This window comes from Echinops telfairi, unplaced genomic scaffold (assembly GCF_000313985.2).
Source record: "Echinops telfairi isolate 266 unplaced genomic scaffold, ASM31398v2 ScPeMD7_7469;HRSCAF=8507_0, whole genome shotgun sequence".
Classification (NCBI taxonomy): Eukaryota; Metazoa; Chordata; class Mammalia; order Afrosoricida; family Tenrecidae; genus Echinops; species Echinops telfairi.
This window is the reverse complement of record NW_022111372.1, coordinates 74,186,094-74,204,522: the sequence shown is the minus strand read 5'-3', so window position 1 is coordinate 74,204,522 and position 18,429 is coordinate 74,186,094. Positions and strand designations below refer to the sequence as shown.

The 18,429-nt window shown below is 48.3% G+C and overlaps 1 protein-coding gene across 1 annotated transcript in view; it reads left to right on the top strand.

The window, feature by feature from the left end:
• The window catches only part of CYFIP2 (cytoplasmic FMR1 interacting protein 2), a 132,139-nt gene that overhangs the window by 107,374 nt on the left and 6,336 nt on the right, over positions 1–18,429 (top strand). Inside the window, exons 28-29 of the mRNA XM_045284704.1 lie at positions 9,736–9,808; positions 10,138–10,255. Coding sequence (XP_045140639.1) covers positions 9,736–9,808; positions 10,138–10,255 — 191 coding nt within the window. The remainder of the gene's footprint in view (positions 1–9,735; positions 9,809–10,137; positions 10,256–18,429) is intronic.

The following is an 18,429-nucleotide window of genomic DNA, read 5'->3' as shown; positions in this document are numbered from 1 at the left end:
TATCTGTATCAGTGTACATCCTCTGGTCTAGCCGGATTTTTCTTTGGAAGTAGAACACCTGATTTTTCTTCCAAGGCACCTTTAGTTAAACTCTAACCTGCAACCTTTCCACCACCCACCAAGAGCATTAATCATTCAGACCACCCAGGGACTCCCAAGGAAGACATGTGAGGTTGTTGAAGTCCTTCAGACTCATGGGACCCCATGTAACAAAGTGGAACACCCCGTGTAGGGTTTTCTTGGCTGTAATCTTGATTGGAGCACCTTGCCAGCCTTCACTCCTGTAGACCCACTGGGTGGGTTCAAGGTAGGCCGCTCTGTGTAAATTCAGACCAGGGTGCATCCTGTAGCCTCGGACTTAGCTTCAGCATGCAGGACACTCTCCCACTAATAACAAGCTAGGTGTGTCCACATAAGGGAATGGCTCAAGCACAGAGCACTCTGCTTTCTCCAACCCAGCTCAGTGCCAGAGAGGGGGCCTGTTCCCCATGTCCTGCCTTCCAGAAAACTAGAGTCGGCGCCCTGGGGGTTCTCCTGGCATTTGGTTTTTCCAACATATTTCTCCACATTTTCTTGCCAAAAAAGAAACATAATATTAGTATTACTAGTCTTTTGCTCCCTTGAAAATTACAGCTAAAAGCTATTTGAGAATACATTGTTTGAGATTAGTTTGATAATACCTCCTAAGATTGGCACATAGTTTTTTACCAGAAGGTAGAAGCCATGGCTGTTCTACATGAATCTTACGTTGTTGGGATCACACTGGATCTATTTTGTTCTGTTTTGACACACGTGTGTTGAACCGCTGCAGGATCCTTGAGCTCCAAGAGCCCTGTGGGGTAGGCATTAGGCTGCCAATCTCAAGTGCAGAGCTTCACATCTACCAGCCCCTCCTCAAGAGAAAGATGAACCTGTCTGTTTCTGTAGAGGTTTACACGCTCAGAAGCCCCGTCAGGGTCCCTATGAGTTGGAATCAACTCGGTGGTGGTGGTTTTGGTTTGGGGTTAGCCTCAAAGACTAAGAGCGGTCGGACACTGGAGGTTGGGTAGTATTTGATGGAAATCCTTTACAGTCGATCAGTGTTGCATAGCCATGCAAGGGAAATGTTGAGGCCCAGATGAACACAAAATAGAATACTTCTTCCCTGAAGACTTTTGATCATGGGCCTCTTGTCCAGCGAGACCTGTGAGCTCTGGGACCCACAGGCTGGCCTGCCTGGCCCAGCTCTCCCATGAGCTCCTTTCTGCCTTGAACAGGGCGCACCCTGTCGGGGGAACAGATTGCCGTTTTCCTTCTCTGGCAGGTTGCTGCCTTACACAGGTTCTGACACCTGCCATTTGTACTGTAGTAGTTGTACATCCTGATACCTCAAACCTCTTCACTTTCACTTACATGTGAGAAAGAGCAGTTTCACGGTCGATAATACCTAATGATTACTTCGCTCATCCTCACAGCATGTGGGTATCATTATCAGTATTGGGACAAGGTCAAGGACACTCCGAAAGTGCCAGTTACTGAGCAGCTGTCTTTGCTCGCCAATGCCTCCTAGTGGACAAATCCTGCAGGCGCAAGGACACCATGTGGTGACAGTTCCTAAGACAAGCCTGTGGAATAAGCAATTGCTTACTATCCACACTTTAGAAAACTCACTGTGGTTGTATCCTGGTTTATTTAAAAAAAAAAACAATAACAACTAGAAAGTATCTATTTTAGGGAGGGCTGAGCACTGGCTGGGTAGTTTATAGTTCTCTCTCTCTTTTCTGCCATCAAGTCAGTTTTGACTCAGCAACCTCATCGGACAGGGTAGAACTGCCCCGGTGGATTTCTGAGACTGTAACTCTTTAACAGGAGTAGAGAGTCTCATCTTGACCTGCAGTTAGCTGCCCAACATGTAACCACTACACCATCATATAATAACATGACGAGAAAATGTGTAAATCTACACCTATACATCAAATTAATTCTGATTCACAGAGACCCCATAGGTCACAGTAAAGCTGCCTCTTTGGGTTTCCCAGGCTGTAAATCATTATGGGGACAGAAAGCCTCATCTTTATTCCCCGCTTTACATTGAGGTGATCATATTGCGGTCCCATAGAAGGGTGTCCCTGCTTTTAAGCGGTGCATGCTGAAGTCTAGAGACTGAAGTGATACAGTGTCTGCAACCTGCTTTCCCATCGACTGATTCATCGTGACCCCATCTAGGTGGGCCAGTGTAGAACTGTTCCCTGGTGGGGTTGAGGCCAATTTTTCAAAAGTCCCAGACCTTCCTTCCAAGTCCCTGCTGGGTAGATTCGAACCTCCACCCTTTGGGTCAGCAGCCACATGCATTAACCATCTGCACCGCAGGGACTCCTCGGTACAGCACACTGTGTGTGGCTGGTGCCGCTGAGTCCAGCCCACCTCGCAGCAGCAGCACCACGACAGTAGAACTGCCCTACTGGGCTTCCCTGGCTGTCCTCCTTCCAGAACCACCCACCGGGCCTTTCTCTGAGCTGGCCACCAGCCTTGACATTAGTGGCCAAGGGGTTAACCCTTGCACCACCAGGGCTCCTTGCAGTCAGAGTTAACACAAACAAGGCAAAATGTCCATTGTGAGTCTCCGTGGGGAGTGTGAGGCCGTCTGTCCATTACACTTTCAAATGTGTAGGTTTGACATTTTTCATGATACCATGCTGAGGAGGGGTGTTTAAAAGTTAAGAGGAAAGGAGGTCACTGAACAGACAAGGTCTCACTTTGTAAGGAGGAATAAAATCAGGATAAGAGTCTTTTGTTTCCAGTACTTCCCCTAGTTGGTGAGATTTATTTCTGGTAGGATATGCCCTGAAGCTACTTCTGACCTCCTTGTTTAAATTTATAGGGGCATCTGCCAGCTCCATATGCAGCCTTGATTCTAATGCTCCCCAGCTCTTTGATTTACCTTCTGGAAAGAACAGCTAAGGACGATAGGAAGGCAAGTGACGCCAAGGAAGCTGGCCAGGCCAGCTAGGCAGGGTTCCCAGGACCTGAGTGAGTGGCCCTGACCTGCCTGTCGACTGCCCTCCTCCTGTGGTGCTGGGAGGGCCGATACACTAGTGGATTTTCAACTTTAATATTAAGGAGGGGAATGATCACTCAGGAAAGAACCCGAGAGAACAAAAAGATTCCCAAGACCAAAGCAAACAGCCACACCTACCCCCTTAACACAGCAGCTGTGTGCTGTGTGAGTGGTAAACCAGCCCAGCTCTCTGGTCACTGTTTTTTTTTAATTACAGATGAAAGGGTATTTTGCATCTCATTCTTTAAAAAAAATTGTTTTCCATGTTGTATGCCTAGATAAACTTCAAAATATTACCAGTGATAACCTCTGGGTAGTAGGATCAGTTTTTGACTTAAAAACCTTTTTTGCCTGCATTTTATAATTTTTCAAAAATGAACATACATTACTTGTTAGATGCTAGTGAGTTGGTCCCCACTCATAGCGACCCATGAACAACAGAAACACTGCCCATCCTGTGTCATCCTCACCATGACTCCTGGGCCCAGCCCGTCGTGGCAGGCCGGTGTCAGTCCGTCTCCTCGAGGGCTTCCTCTCTTTCGCTGCCCCCCCCCCCAATGTACCAAGCATGCTGCCCTTCCCCAGGGACTGTCTCTCCTGACAGCATGTCCAAAGTATGTGAGACAAAGTCTTGCCTCTAAAGGGCACTCTGGCTGTACTTTTTTCTTTTCATGCAATATTTTATTATTTATTTATTTGTTTTAATCATTTTCTTGGGGGCTCGTACAACTCTTATCACTATCCATCCATCCATTGTGTCAAGTGCATTTGTTCATTTGTTGCCATCATCCTCAAAACATTTGCTTTCTACTTGAGCCCTTGGTATCAGCTCCTCATTTTTACCCCTGCCTCCCCTCCCCATCATGAACTCTTGATAATTTATAAATTATTATTTTGTCATGTATTACACTGTCCGACGTCTCCCTTCATCTACTTTTCTGTTGTCCATTCCCCAAGGAGGAAGTTATATGTAGATCCTTGTAATCAGTTCCCCCTTTCTACCCTACCTTCCCTCCACCCGCTCTCACCACTGGTCCTGGATTCCCTGTGTTTCCAGTTTCTATCTGTACCAGTGTACATCCTCTGGTCAAGCCAGATTTGTAAGGTAGAACTGGGACATTGATAGTGGGGGCAAGGAGGCATTAAAGAACTAGAGGAAAGTTGTAAGTTTCATCGTTGCTATACTGCACCCTTACTGTCTTGTCTCCTCCCCGCCACCCTTCTGTAAGGGGATGTCCAGTTGCCTACAGATGGCCTTTGGGTCCCCAATCTGCACTCCCCCTCATTCACAGTGATATGATTTTTTTGTTCTTTGATGCCTGATACCTGATTCCTTTGATGCCTCATGATCCTGTCTGTACTCCTTCCAAGAGAAACTCAGTGGTGGGAAACCCTAAGGCGCACCGTCTGCGCGGGCACACTGAAGTCCACAGCCGGTGGTTAGCTGTGGCACCTCTCCCCAGGGGGGCGGGGAAGGTGAAGGGGGCACTAGGGACGTGTTCCTGGAAGGAATGCTGCTGGACTTGCGAGTGCAAGCCACTAAGCCAAGTGGGGCGGTGGAAGCGAGATGACTCCAGGAACGGCCAGAAGGGCGGGAGCACATGGAGAGCATTCAGATAACAAGCAGCTGCTGTGACTGGAGCTGAGAGGCCGGGCACAAGGAGAAGGAACCCAGGCTGCTAGGCTTCGAGGGCCTGTGGAAGGGCCCTTCTCAGCAGGGAATGGCACAATTGGGGGCCTAGTGTCCATCCTGTAAAATAATGTTTAGGCAAGAGGGGAGGGGAGCCATCCGCTCCCACTATGGAAGCCTGTCCCTCCCACAGGCCTGTGTGTGCTCTGGGCTGGACCTAGCGGCAGCCTTCCCTGTCTTAACCTCTGGTTTTATGAGTCGAGATGGCTGAGCTGATGAATGCGAACAGATGCCTCCACAAGAGGTATGGCCGGTGGGTGGCCACCACGTGCAAACGGCGACATAGCTCATCCCCCAGCACCTCCCAGACAAGTACTTTGCCACCTGTACCAGGAAACCATATCCCTCCCTCTTCCTCACCTCTACTGGCAAATGGCATCCCAAAGGAGAGCGCCCACAGAAAGCACTCGGCAGAAAGCACCTTCATGGGCCCTCTGGTCCTGTGCTCTGCTAACGGGGGAGGGGTTGGGGTACAGAGGGAGCCCCTGGAGCGCTCTGTCAACCCCCTCCCCATGGGAAAGCAGAAGCAGCATGGTTCCTGTTGTAGAAGGAGCCCCACCCCTCCTCCCCATCCCTAAGGTGCCTCTCATCATGCTTTTACCCATGTGAGCAAACCAGGAAGCCCATGGGTCAAGCAGCATGCTGCCTCTAGTGAGGAGAGATGTCCAGGAAATGACGGGGCTCTCTGCAAGAGGACAGAGCAGAACACCTGGCAGTGGGGATCTACATCTTGGAAGTCTGCCCTCAAAGTAAAATTCCACCTGCTCACCAGGCCCCACACACCGGCTCTGGCGGCTCCCTGCCTGGATGGCTGTGGGCTGCCCTGTGCCTCCTTGCATCACTACACTCCGTACACCCAAAAGCTGGTACACCCCCACCCCGGGGCCTTTGGGCTGGAATGCGCTTACCCCATAGCTACAGGGCTGGCTCCCTTCCTTCATTCCATATATCCAGGTGTGCCCGCTCAAAAAGGATCTGCCTGGCCCTCTCTCTTCGAAGTCACCCAGGCCCCATTCCCAAGCACTCGCTTGCCTGTCGCCCTGTTGTATTTTATCGCTCATCTGAAACTTGGTGCTTTGTGAGCTTGTTGTTATCTGTCTCTATCAAACTAGAATGTAGATACCATGAGGGCAAAGATCTAGTCTAACTTGCTCAACATCCTGCCTGCAAAACCTAAAAGAGTGTTTGGCACTCAGTCAATATTTGTTGGATGACTGAATAAATGAGTAGACTTAATAGCAGTCTTCTCATACTTGGAAGACTGTCGTGTAGAAAGATAAATTCTCTATTCACCCAGTGAACATTCACCGGGTGACTATACCTCCACTTGTTTATAAATAATTCCTGGGAAACGTGCATGTCAGGCACTGAGCATCACAGGCAGAAGTAGACCTGTCACAGTAGCGTTGTCAAGGCCCACGCAGGGAGCTGTGGCGAGAGACAGGAGAGTCAATAATAGGACAGCAAGAGGGTGTCATGTAGTGAGTGGATGGACTCTAGGCTTTAGGCCGGTGCCATTCTGTGTGTGTGTGGGGGGGCAGGGGGGGGCGCCAGGGAGAAGCTGGCTTTAGGATGTTGAACTGCGGAACATCCAAGCAGAGTGTCGACTGTGAGAGATCCCACTTAGTCAAGGAGGGAGAAGGTATAAGCCAAATCAAAGGCCCTACAATTAGCCACAGCACTGCAACTAGGTTTTGGGTCCACTGGTTAGAGGGATTAGGAGAGGAGCAGCGTAATAAGAAAGAGGAGAGATGGAATCATCTCCCACAGGAAAGCGAGAAAGGGACCAGACCTCAACCTGGGGTGCCAAGTCTTGAGGGCAACTTATCAGCACAAAGCAGCAGGCTGACAGAAAGGTCTTTGGGGCCAGCCCCAGCCCCAGCTATGTCAATCCCCCTCCCCAGAAGACTGCACTACAGAGGACACCACTGAAGATACAGCCCGGGGACAGTGGCGTCTGCCCAGACCACACGGGAGCAAACTAAAAGGAGAGAGAGATTGGACTGTATTCTGGCCCAACAAGCCTTGAGGATGACATCCCTGCTCGGTGCAGCCAGTGCACAGAGAGGATTGTGGGGCTGTCCTCACCATGAGACACAGCGCCCCCTCACTGACCCACAGGGTTACAGGGGGACAGCACTAGAGACACAGTTCGGGTATTTTGCTCAGTCTGACACCCCCCCTCACACACACACACACACCAGAGTGAAACACAAAGACAGCACAACAGAGTAGCAAGGGGAGCAAAGCAATGAAGTCCCCGAGGGATCCCAAGAATAGATTTCGGAATCAGTGGGCGGGGCATGACATTTCACCAGATCTGATTGGAAAACAACCAGAAGAGTCCGCAGACAGACCTGGAAGTATTTATAGGCTTTTTTCCCCCTCATGTCTAGCCATATCAGAAAGGCAGGACAACCAATCCCGAGGAGAAAATGATGGGGCCGACAGCCTAGGGGGGACATGGGAAAGGAGGAGGTGTGAGAAAGGCGAGGGCGGGGGACAATAAACCAGGGACAAGGGAACAACAATAGATCTAAAATCAATGGAGAGGAGGGCATAGAATGCGTGGTGGGGTTTGATCAAGTGCAACGTAGCCAAGAGAAAGTACTGAATGTCAAATGAGGGTCAAACATGATAGTGGGTCAGGAGGAAAGTAAAAAGAAATAGAGGAAAGAACTAGTTGGCAAAAGACATTTATAGATGTACAAGTATAGGCATGCACAGATGTAAATAAATATATTAATAGGTGTATAAGTCTATACATAAATTTAGATGTTAAGAATTAAGGTAGCAGACTGACATTGGGTCTCTACTCAATTACTCCTGCAATGCAAGAACACTTTGTTCTAATAGTCTGGGGTTCTGTGATGTTCACCTGCTCGACATGATTGCTGAAGTCAAAATGGGTGTATAAGCAAACGTGGTGAAGAAACATGACGGTGCCTGACTATTAAAAGATACAGCATCTGGGGTCTTAAAGACTTGAAGTTAAACAAGCAGCCATCTAGGAGAGAAGCAACAAGCCCACATGGAAGAATCACACCAGCCTGTGTGATCATGAGGTGTTGACGAGATCAGGCATCAGAAGGCCCCCAAACAAACAAATATATTGATGCAAATGACAGGGGTCAGAGAGGAGACCCAAACCCCATCTGTAGAAAATTGGACATTCCCTCACAGAAGGATCACAAGGAAGGAACGAGTCAGCCAGAGTGCAGCATAGCACTGATTGAATATACAACATTCCTCTAGTCCTTTTATACTTCCCCCCTCCCCTCCCCTCCCACCCCGCCCCCACCCTCCTCCCATCCCCCCACTGCCATGCCCCCTGTTCTACCTTACAAATCCAGCTAGAGCAGAGCACGTACACTGGTGCAGATAAGAGCCCTCGACACACGGAATCCAGGATAGACAAATTCCTCAGGAACTGCAATGGGAGTAGGGGGACGGTGGGGGGAGAAGGGGGAAAAACGGGGAACTGACTATAATGATTGATGTATAACCCTCCACCCTCACCCCAGGGGGACGAACAATAGAAATGTGGGCGAAGGGAGACAGTGGATGGTATAAGATATGAAAATAATAGTAATTTATAATTTATCAGGGGTCCATGAGGGTGGAAAGGTATAGGAGGAGAGAGGGGAAAAAATGAGGAGCTGATACCAAGGGCTCAAGTAGAAAGAAATATTTTGAAAACTATGATGGCAACACATGTACAAATGTGTTTGATACAATTGATGTACACATTGTTATAAGAGCTGTAAGAGCCCCCCATAAAATGATTTCTTAAATGACTTATTAATAATAAAAGGAAGGCATCACCCCCACCCCACTTAGGAACTTACGTCTCTGGCTAGCCAAGTGGTTCACTCACTGTTAATCCAAAGAGTCTTCTTGGGAGACTTGGTGATCTTTCTGAAAAGCCGGCCATTGAAAATCCTAGGGAGCAGAGCACTTCCCTGCCTCGTGTGGCGTCGCCAGGAGTCAGGGTTGCCACAGAGCAACTCAAGATTCTTGTTTTGTTTTTCGGCTACAACCCTGAGGATGGTGGTCACATAGATCAGGCAGATGCCCCTGCAGAGGCTGCTGTCCTCCCTCTGGATGGTACGCTCACAGACCGATCCGAGAGAAGAGTGTCCAGGGGTTCTGCTTTCCCAGCATGACCAAGTGTGCACCCTACCTGAGCTGGAGAAAGCCAAGGGCACTGCACCCTGTGCTTCAGCGATGAGTAGAATCTCAGTGCACCTGAGTGTGTGGAGTCCGGATCTTACCTACTCTGAGTCTCCACAATTTAAAGAAGAGACTTCCCTGGGCCATTCCCTCTCCCTTCTATTGGGGTTCGTGAGCTGGTCCCAGGTCAGAAAGCATGTCTGACTATCTTCTAGGTCTGCCGCCCCAAACTAGCTTTTCCTTCCCACCATCGTGGCTGATGGCTGCTTTTCAGCTCGCTTTCCTAAGTCACCATCAAAGGGTCTTTGCCCTGTGGCCGGTCCCTCTTTCCCCACCGTTGCTATGAAGATAAGGAGGCAGACCCAGCCTTTACCCAGAAATACCCCACACAGACGGATTCCAGGATTGGCCCCGTTTCCTGCCTGAAAGCCACAAGCCTCACGACCCACCAGAGACAGTGTTGAGGCCCGGTGTTTCTGTTTGGCCCCTCTGCCATGCATTTCTGATCATTCAAGAAATACCTTAGATAGAAGGTTCTCGAGAAAAAGCATGGAGCACCCGTGTGTGCTGGGGACTGTGCTGCGAGGTTGTGCGTTCTCTCCTTGAATCCTCACCAGACCCATTCAAGTGGGTGCTGCCTCATAATGATTTTGCAGATGAATAAATAGTCTCAGAGAAGTTACGTAACTTGACCAAAAAATCACACAGCAAAGGAATAGAAGAGTCAGAATTTCAATCGAGGTCTGGATGACAGCAGTCCCCAGGAATGAAAATCGCCCTGGTTTAAGATGAAAACTTGTCTCATCCTTCTTTCCCTCCCCATGCCTGTTTGTAGTCCCAGGAGGAAGTCTGTGATTTGCTTCACGCTGCGCCTTTCCAGAACATCCTGCCCAGAGTCTACATCAAAGGTAAGAGACCACTACCAGCTGGGGACGGAGCTGGCCGCATCTGAACTGCCCGCTCGGCTCTCACCCCAGGACACTCGCTCTGCACTGGGAGAGGAAGTCGGTTCGCCCTCCGGGCAGCTACCGCACCTTCCCGGAGCACAGAATCTAAAAGGATGCGCCAGGCCTTGCCCCTTCCACATCATCCCTGGAGTGTTGCTGTCTGTCCTGGGTGTGTTCTTCACAGGGAATAAAGACCTGTCTCCAGGTCTTAGGAGCACTGCTCTCCCCTGGCCCTCCTTACCCTCAGTGGGCCTGACATCTCATATTCTGCTTTGCTGCTTCCCTTGCAGAGGGAGAGCGCCTGGAGGTCCGGATGAAACGCCTGGAAGCCAAGTACGCCCCGCTCCACCTGGTCCCTCTGATAGAGCGCCTGGGGACCCCTCAGGTATCAACTCTCAAGGGCAAAGTGTACTTTAAAGGATGAGCACTTGGTCTCACTGCCACCACCACCGCCCCACACCCACCTCACGAGTGAGGAAACTGAGGCCCAGAGAGGGAAAGAGAGTGGCCAGCCCCCCAGAGCCTGCTAGTGGCAGGGCCAAGCCAGAAATGAGGTCTGCTGGCTCTCACGCTTGAGTTCTTTCTTTCACACCCTGTATCGTGTTTCTTGCCAAGGAAGGACTTGAATACGTAGCTGTTACCCAGCCCCTGCTGGGTGTCGAGAATTCTGCTGTGCTATCTCAGAATTAAAACCCCACATGCCCTGTGCACCAGAAGCTTGATTCTGGCTTCCGTATAAGAGAAACCCTTGACAATGGGAGACGCTGACTGTAGTATTTGTGAATGCAAACAGTAGGAGCCTCTTAAATGCCCACCAGTAACGGGTTGGCTAAGGAAAATGTGAACTACTTCAGGAGTCCCCCGATGGCCAATGGCTGGGCGCTTGGCTGCTAACCAAAAGGTTAGAAGTTCACACCTACTCTGAGGCACCTCGCAAGAAAGGCCTGGTGATCTAAATCCAAAAGAAGGGTCACAAGGAAGAGAAGAGTGAGTCAGAGTGCAGTGTAGCACTGATGAAACATACAACTTTCCTCTAGTTCTTTAATGCTTCCTCCCCCCACTATCATGACCCCAATTCTATCTTACAAATCCAGCTAGTCCAGAGCATGTACACTGATACAGGTAAGAGCTCCCAACACAGGGAATCCAGGACAGATAAACCCCTCAGGACCAATATTGAAAGTAGCCATACCTGGAGGGGAAGGGGATGGTGGAGGGAGAAAGGGGGAAGTGATCACAATGATTGACATATAACTCCCTCCCAGGGGGATGGACAACAGAAAAGTGGGTGAAGGGAGACAGCAGTGTAAGACATGAAAAAAAAATTAATAAACCAAGGATTCATAAGGGAGGGAGGGTGGGGGAGGGGTGAAGTGAGCAGATACTAAGGGCTCAAGTAGAAAGAAAATGTTTTGAGACTGATGATGGCAACAAATGTATAAATGTGCTTGACACAATGGATGGATGGATGGATTGTGATAAGAATTGTACAAGCCCCCAAGAAAATGATTTAAAAAACTTTAAAAAGACCGCAGCCACTGAAAACCCTGTGAAATGTAGTTAAACTCTGAGACACAAGGGGTCACCTTGAGTCAGAGTTGATTCAAAGGGAACTTTTTGGGCTTTTATAGATCTACAAGCTGAATACTTGCTGTGTAATAATGACATGGAAAACGTAGATCTATCACACTGATGTAAATAAAACCTCAAACCAAGCTCACTGCCCTTGAGTTGGTGCCGACTCAGAGTGACCCCATAGGGAAGGGCAGAGCTGCCCCTGTGGGTTTCCCAGACTGTAATCCGTTTAGGGGGTAGAAGGCTCCAGCTTTCTCCTGCGCAGCAGCTGGTAGTATCGAACTGCTGACCTTACGGAACACAGCCTAATGCATAACCACTCCACCACTAGGACTCCTACAGATGTGAACAGTAGTGAAAACATGGTTGAATTAATTAAGCAAGTCACACGGCAGTTCTTGCATGATGATCCCATGTGTTTTTTTAAAAGTACACCCAATAAAACCATGTTGATAAAACTGCTTTTCTGAAATACTCTGAAAAGGGGGGAGGTTGGTGTGGCCAAGACATAGGAGGCCCTGGCGAATGTGTGCCAGGGTAAAAGGTGACAACAGTCACCACTGTGACATGCACAGTCCTGCCATAGTGCTAATGAAACCCAGTTAAAACCCCCCTGGGCTACACAGCTCTGTCCCAGTGGTGGCCACCTCTCAGAGGAGGTGAGGGACATGGAGGCAGGGGCGAGGCCACCAGGGAAGACTTCCTCCATCCCTCTGTTATTCTTGGAGTGTTAAAGCCAAATGGCTCACATACTGATCTAGAAATAAATTCTTGCTTCAAAGAACTGTACCAGGCGCTGTGAATGAATGAGGGAGACGGGGCTTCTGTGAAGAGAGGGAAGTCGTGAGAAGGATATGCTTTCTCCTCAAATGGATTTAAGCAAGGGGAGCTCAAGGGGAGAGAGAAATGCGGTCCCATCATAAGACATGTCAGGGCCACCTGTCCTGCCCAATCCAGCTTTTAAAAAGGCTTAGGTTCGTGGCAGTTTGAATCCACCCTGTGGTGCCTCAGAAGAAAGACCTGACCATCGATCCATTTCCAAATGATCGCAGCCATCACAAAGCCTCTGGAACACAGTTCTGCTCCTGACGCACGTGGGCTCACCGTGAGCTAGAGAGTCTATGCCGTGCCAGCTGGGGAAGCTCTAGGAACTGGGGATACAGCCATGAAGACCACAGACCAAGAACAAAAGAGGGTCTGATCCCCCTCTTGAATTCAGATCCCGGCAGCTCTCTGCTGTTCTCATGGCCGCATACCAGCAGGAAGGACCCACATCTGGGGTCATGGGCAAGAGATAGACTCTGCCCTCCCACAGCATGGCAGGTATTTAGAGCACATTGCAGAGCTCCATCTGACCCAGTGTCACCTGCTGCATGAGGCCACCCAGCCGGGTCCTCGGCCTGCCACCAACGGCCTACTAAGCTCAGTGATTAGACACTAAGGGGTGTGTGGGCGCTTATGCTGTGGAGTAAGTAGCTTTAAGACCATCCAACATGATTTCCTTTTAGGGAGAAATCCCCCAAGTCAGTGCTCTGCCCTTCCACTGGTGTCATCTCACAAGAATCTGGCCGCCAGCAGCCAGGGTTGGCCTGACTGAGCAGTCTGCGAATTCTTTCTATGTTGCAGTGAACACCATTTCCTCGGGACTGATAGAAATATCAATTCATCACTCAGTACTGAACAAACGAAGTCCCAGACATTGTAAGGAGGAGGAAATGCCAGTTTTATAAATCTCTCAAGAAATAAACCAAAACTTACCAGCCAAAGAAAAAATATCTGCCCCCAAGCTTGGCTGGGATTCAGGGAAATCATAGACAGGTTGGTCAGGATGTACCAGGAGCTCTTGGCTACATATCCTAAGCTCAGAGGTTTGAACAGAACCAGACTGCTTGTGCTTGGTTCTAGGACAGCGTGAGGCATCTGGGTCTCCACCAGTGCCATCAGGGAAGGACATTCTCAAGCAGTCACTCAAACTCCCTGCCACCAAGGAGATTCTGCTCCCAGCAGCCCAACACACAGGCTGAGGCTGTAGATCTTGACAAAAGTAGCAAGACTTCTCTTTCTCCCTCAGAGCAGCTGGTGGTTTAGAACTGCTGGCCTTGCCATTAGCAGCCCAACACATAACCACTTAATATGCCCAGCGGGGCATCTTAAGGACATTCTAGTGGGCCCTAGTCCCAACTCCTGTCCTGAACTATGGCATAATCTAGGGCAAGCCATTTAATGTCTCAGTCTTTATCATTCCATCTATAAAACAGGACAATTATGGTAATGTGTATATAACAAAGCACCTGCCATTTCAGAGTTTACAGCATGTACCACTCGCAGCCGCTGTGGTCACCGTGTAGTAGCGCTATCACAGATGCCCCCTTGTCAGCATCCAGAACTGAAGCTCATTTCCCTGAAGCAACAGCTCTCTCCCTTCCTCCTTCACAGCCCCAGAAACACACACCTTTGGGTGTCTGTGCTCTTAACCTGGAAAGAGTCCTGGTGGACAGAGAGGCTTACATGTTGGGCTGCTGGCGTTAAGGCCTGCAGTTTGAACCTACCAGCCACTCCACAGAAGAAAGAGGAGGTTTTCTGCTCTTGTAGAGATGTACAGCTTTGAAATCCACAAGGCTGTTCTTCTCGGTTCCATAGGGCTGATATGAATTGGAATCTACATAGTGGCAGGGAGTAGCATTTTTTGAGTTTATACACTTACTTTAGTAAGTAGCATTTTTTGAGTTTATACACTTACTTTTTCAAGATATTTCTACTCTTGGGATCCTGAAAGTATTTCTTCTCTTATGACTGATGTGCTTGTCACTCAGAGTCATGATGTTTCCAAGGATCTTCCACGTGGCACAGACCTCTCGATGGCTGCATAATAGTCTTTGTATGTACAGCCCACATTTTGCTCATCCATGTATCTGTCAATGGATGGGCAGCTGTGCAGTTTCCACCTTTATGAACTCCCCCAAATGATCAAGAAATAGAAGTTAAAGGTTTTTCAAAGAAGTATGTAAATGAGGACTACTGAGATATTTTCCTTCTCTAAGGATATTAAATGTAATCAAGATAGAGGGAGGGTAAAAAAGAGGAGCTGATACCAAAGGTTCAAGTAGAAAGAAAATATTTGGGAAATGATAATGGCAACATTATGTATAAATGTGCTTGATACAGTTGACATATGGATTGTTGTAAGATCCCCCAATAAAACGATTTATTAAAATAAAAAAATCAAGATAGGCAATGCAGAAATTCAGTTAGGCATGGCTATACAAGTAATTTCTTTGGTCCCTTGTTATTTCAGAAAAGTGACCCTCCACTTAGTGGGCTAGAAAAGACGTGAATAAAGCTTAGGGTTTACACACACACACACACACACACACACACACACACAGTTGTCAGCTGTACCACATTTAAAATTGCATGCATTTGTATCCGATGCTGCACTATTTGGATCTGAAGTGATATACAGTGGGTTACTCGTTGAGCTGCTCATGTAGGGTTAGCGGTTCGAGACCACCAGCTGCTGTGCAGGAGGAAGATAGGACTGTCTAGCTCTAGTCAGAGCCAACTCAAGGGGAATGCGTTTGGTTTCGAGTTTGGGGTCCATATAACAAAAGTAAAAGTAGTAGATTGATTTTCATTAATCTTGTCTGGGGTTAGGCACAAGCACCTCTTGTGATTTCATTTTCTATAAGTCAATGTGAAAACATGTATGTTGATAAAGAATGTTATTGTCAGAGTTGGAGTTTGTTGAACCCAAGAGACGTTCCTCGTCGCCTTCAAGTCTGTTCCAAGTCATCCTCTCACTGCCAGCAAGTCAATGCCGACTCCGAGTGGCCCTACGGGCCGAGCCGCCCTGTCCCTGTGGGTGTCCAAGACATCAGCGCTCCATGGGAGCAGGAAGCCCCACCTTTCTCTCGTGGGGCGTTGGTGGTTCCAGCTGCTGCCTTTGCCGTGAGCAGCTGCTGAGCCACCAGAGGAGGTGGAGAAAATCTAGGTGAAAGGCTGATTGCCTTAGAACTGTACACGATAGCGAGACTTCACAAGCACCTTAAAATGCCAGTGGGAGTAGAGGAGTAAATAAATGATGGTATATAAATGACCTTTTGATGTAGCCATTGAAAATCAAGTTTCTGAAAATAGGTGGCTTTTAAAAATTATTGATAGATTAAAAGAAAAAGCAATCTAGGAAATAGCTAAATTGTGTTAAGTATGTAAGCATATACATCAATGCAAGCGAACCATACAGCCACATGTGGACAAAGGTTATCAGTAGGTAACTTAGTTTATGGGAGATTTTTATTTTCTTCACAGTAACTTTTTGTTTGTTTTTTATTTCCAAATTTCACCCCATGATTGTGTATTTCTTTTATAAAAGAAAAAAGGGGGAGAGGGGCAAACCTGTAAGAAGAAACACTTTTTCAAAGGGAAGGAACAAAGCCCCTAGCCACCTCATGCCATCATCAGCTCATATGATGAACGGACTGGTCAGATCAGGGTCTGTCTTCAGATTAGGAAACTCACTTGCTGTTTTTTTAGTTTCCCCCAGAATTGTATGGGATTTGGTTCAGACTAACCACACACACAGGAGTTCAAGGTTCCTTAAAAGAGATTATTGTTGTGGGTAGTGCCATCAAGTTGGTTCCAACTCGTAGTGACCCTGTGCACAACAGAACGAACCCTGCCGGTTCCTGCGTCACCCTCCCCGCCATTGTTGGCGGGAGCCCCCTGTTGTAACCTCGATGCCAATCCATCCTGTCCGGGCCTCCCTCCTTTTTTCTGACCTGCTTGCTCCTTTGCCAAGCATGCTGTCCTTCTCCAGGGACCGGCCTCTCTGATGACGAAGCCAAAGGACATGAGATGACTTCTCACCCTTCTCCCTTCTAAGGATTCTGGCTGAACATCCTTCAAGACATATTTGTTTGGTCTTTTGGCGGTCCGTGAGACTTTGAATCTCCTTTCCCAGCACAATCCTTCAAACGCATCGATTCTTCTTTGACCTTCCTAATGCAGTGTCCACCTTCCACACGCACATGAGACCATTGAAAATACCATGTCTTGGTCAGGCACACCTTCATCCTCAAAGTAGCATCCTTTCTCTTCAACACTTTGAAGAGACCTGGGGCGCAGATTTGCCCACTGTAGTTCATCTTTTGACGGTTGCTTCCAAGAGCATGGTCTGTGGATCCAAGCAAGATAAAACCCTTGACAATTGCAGGCTTTTCTCCATTTATCACGATGTTACCTCGTGGTTCAGTGGTGAGCATTTTTGTTTTTGCCACACTGAGCTGTAACCCATACTGAAAGCTGTAGTCTTTGATCTTCATCGTCCGAGCTTCAGGTCCTCCCTGCTTTCAGGAAGCCAGGCCGTGCCATCTGCACTTCACACGTTGTTAATGAACCTTCCTCCCATCCTGATTCCCTGCTCACCGTGTACTCCAACTTCTCCAATTAGTTCCTTAGCACGCAGACTGAATAAAGAAGGGGAACAATAGCACGCTGACACGTAAAAGGATCTACATAGCGAACCGTGCTTCCTCCTCAGCTAAAGAACGCTCACTGTCCGCGGACCCATGATGAGTCACGGGATCAGGGATCCCTTCCATGTCTGACACACATGTCATTAAAATTCACCATTGCACTTTTTTTCCTAGACTTCTCTCAGGTTTCCTTTGGTTTTTATTTAATCATATTATTGGGGGCTCCTACAGCTCTTCTCACAGTCCGTCCGTCCACTTTGTACATATGTTGCCATCATCATTTTCAAAACATTATCTTTCTACTTGAGCCCTTGATATCAGCTCCTCATTTTTCCCTCCCTTCCGCCCTCGTGAACCCCCACTAAATTATAAATTATTATTATTGTCATATCTTACACCGTCCACTGTCTCCCTTCACCCATGTTTCTGTTGTTTGTCACCCTAGGTGAGGTGGGGAGTATTATATGTCGATCATTGCAATCGGTTCCCCCTTTCTCCCCCCTACCAGTTTATAGTTGCTATGGCAACCATGCAGCCCACATTCACAGCTAGCTCCAGCACTGGTGTTGCCCAAGTTATTTCCCTCAGCAAATTAACTCTGAGGTTGGCCTCTTTCTGGACTCCCACGGGATGCATGCAGTTAACATGCCAGTTGCTCCTCTGAGGCAAGGCTGGGCAGTGATCTACTTCGGAAAGGGCACAGCTTGGCAAGCCCTATGAGGCACAGTAGTTCTACTCTGGCGCCTTTGGGGTAGTGAGGGGTCGGATAGATGGCAGCTGGTTCTTGCCCTCTTCCTAAGGATCTCTTATTGACAGGTAGCCGTCAGACATCTCCCAGGCACCATATAGAATGAGGCTCTTTGGGGAGACTGATGTCCTCTCTGTGTCCTGTGGACCTCTTTCTCTCAGAAGCCAGGTGTCCTTAACTTTGTTCTTAAACCTGGGGCCCTTAGGTTACCCTTAGATGTTCATACATATCTACTTCACAAATGGTTTGGGGATCTTTACCTTAGATATGTTAGCTCATAATGATACAGTAATGTCCTCCATTGTGCTTGTCTAATATTATCAGATACCTGCTAACCGGCCTTCTCATGAGAAGCCAGTTTAAATTATTGATAAAGATCATTTGCAACCATCACAAAGGGCCTTCTGGCTGGAGGAAATGATTCTGTGAAATAATGGATGTTTTAAAAGGGAAACATATGCTCACTGAAGCACATTCAATCTCACTGACATATTTAAAGTAACGAGTGAGCCTCCCTCCCACTTTCCAAACCCGTCTGTTCCCACAGCTGACCTTAGCCCTTCATCTCACGTACTTGGGGCACGTTGTCAGGAGAGACCCGTCTCCGGAGAAGGATCCCATGCTTGCTAAAATAGAGGGCCACCGAAAACGAGGAAGACCCTCGATGAGATGGATTGACACCATGGCTCAACAATCGTTCAAACACAGAGATTGTGAGGAAGGTGCAGGGCCAGGCAGTGTTTCGTTCTATTGTACATATGAGTTGGAACCCACTGGATAGTACC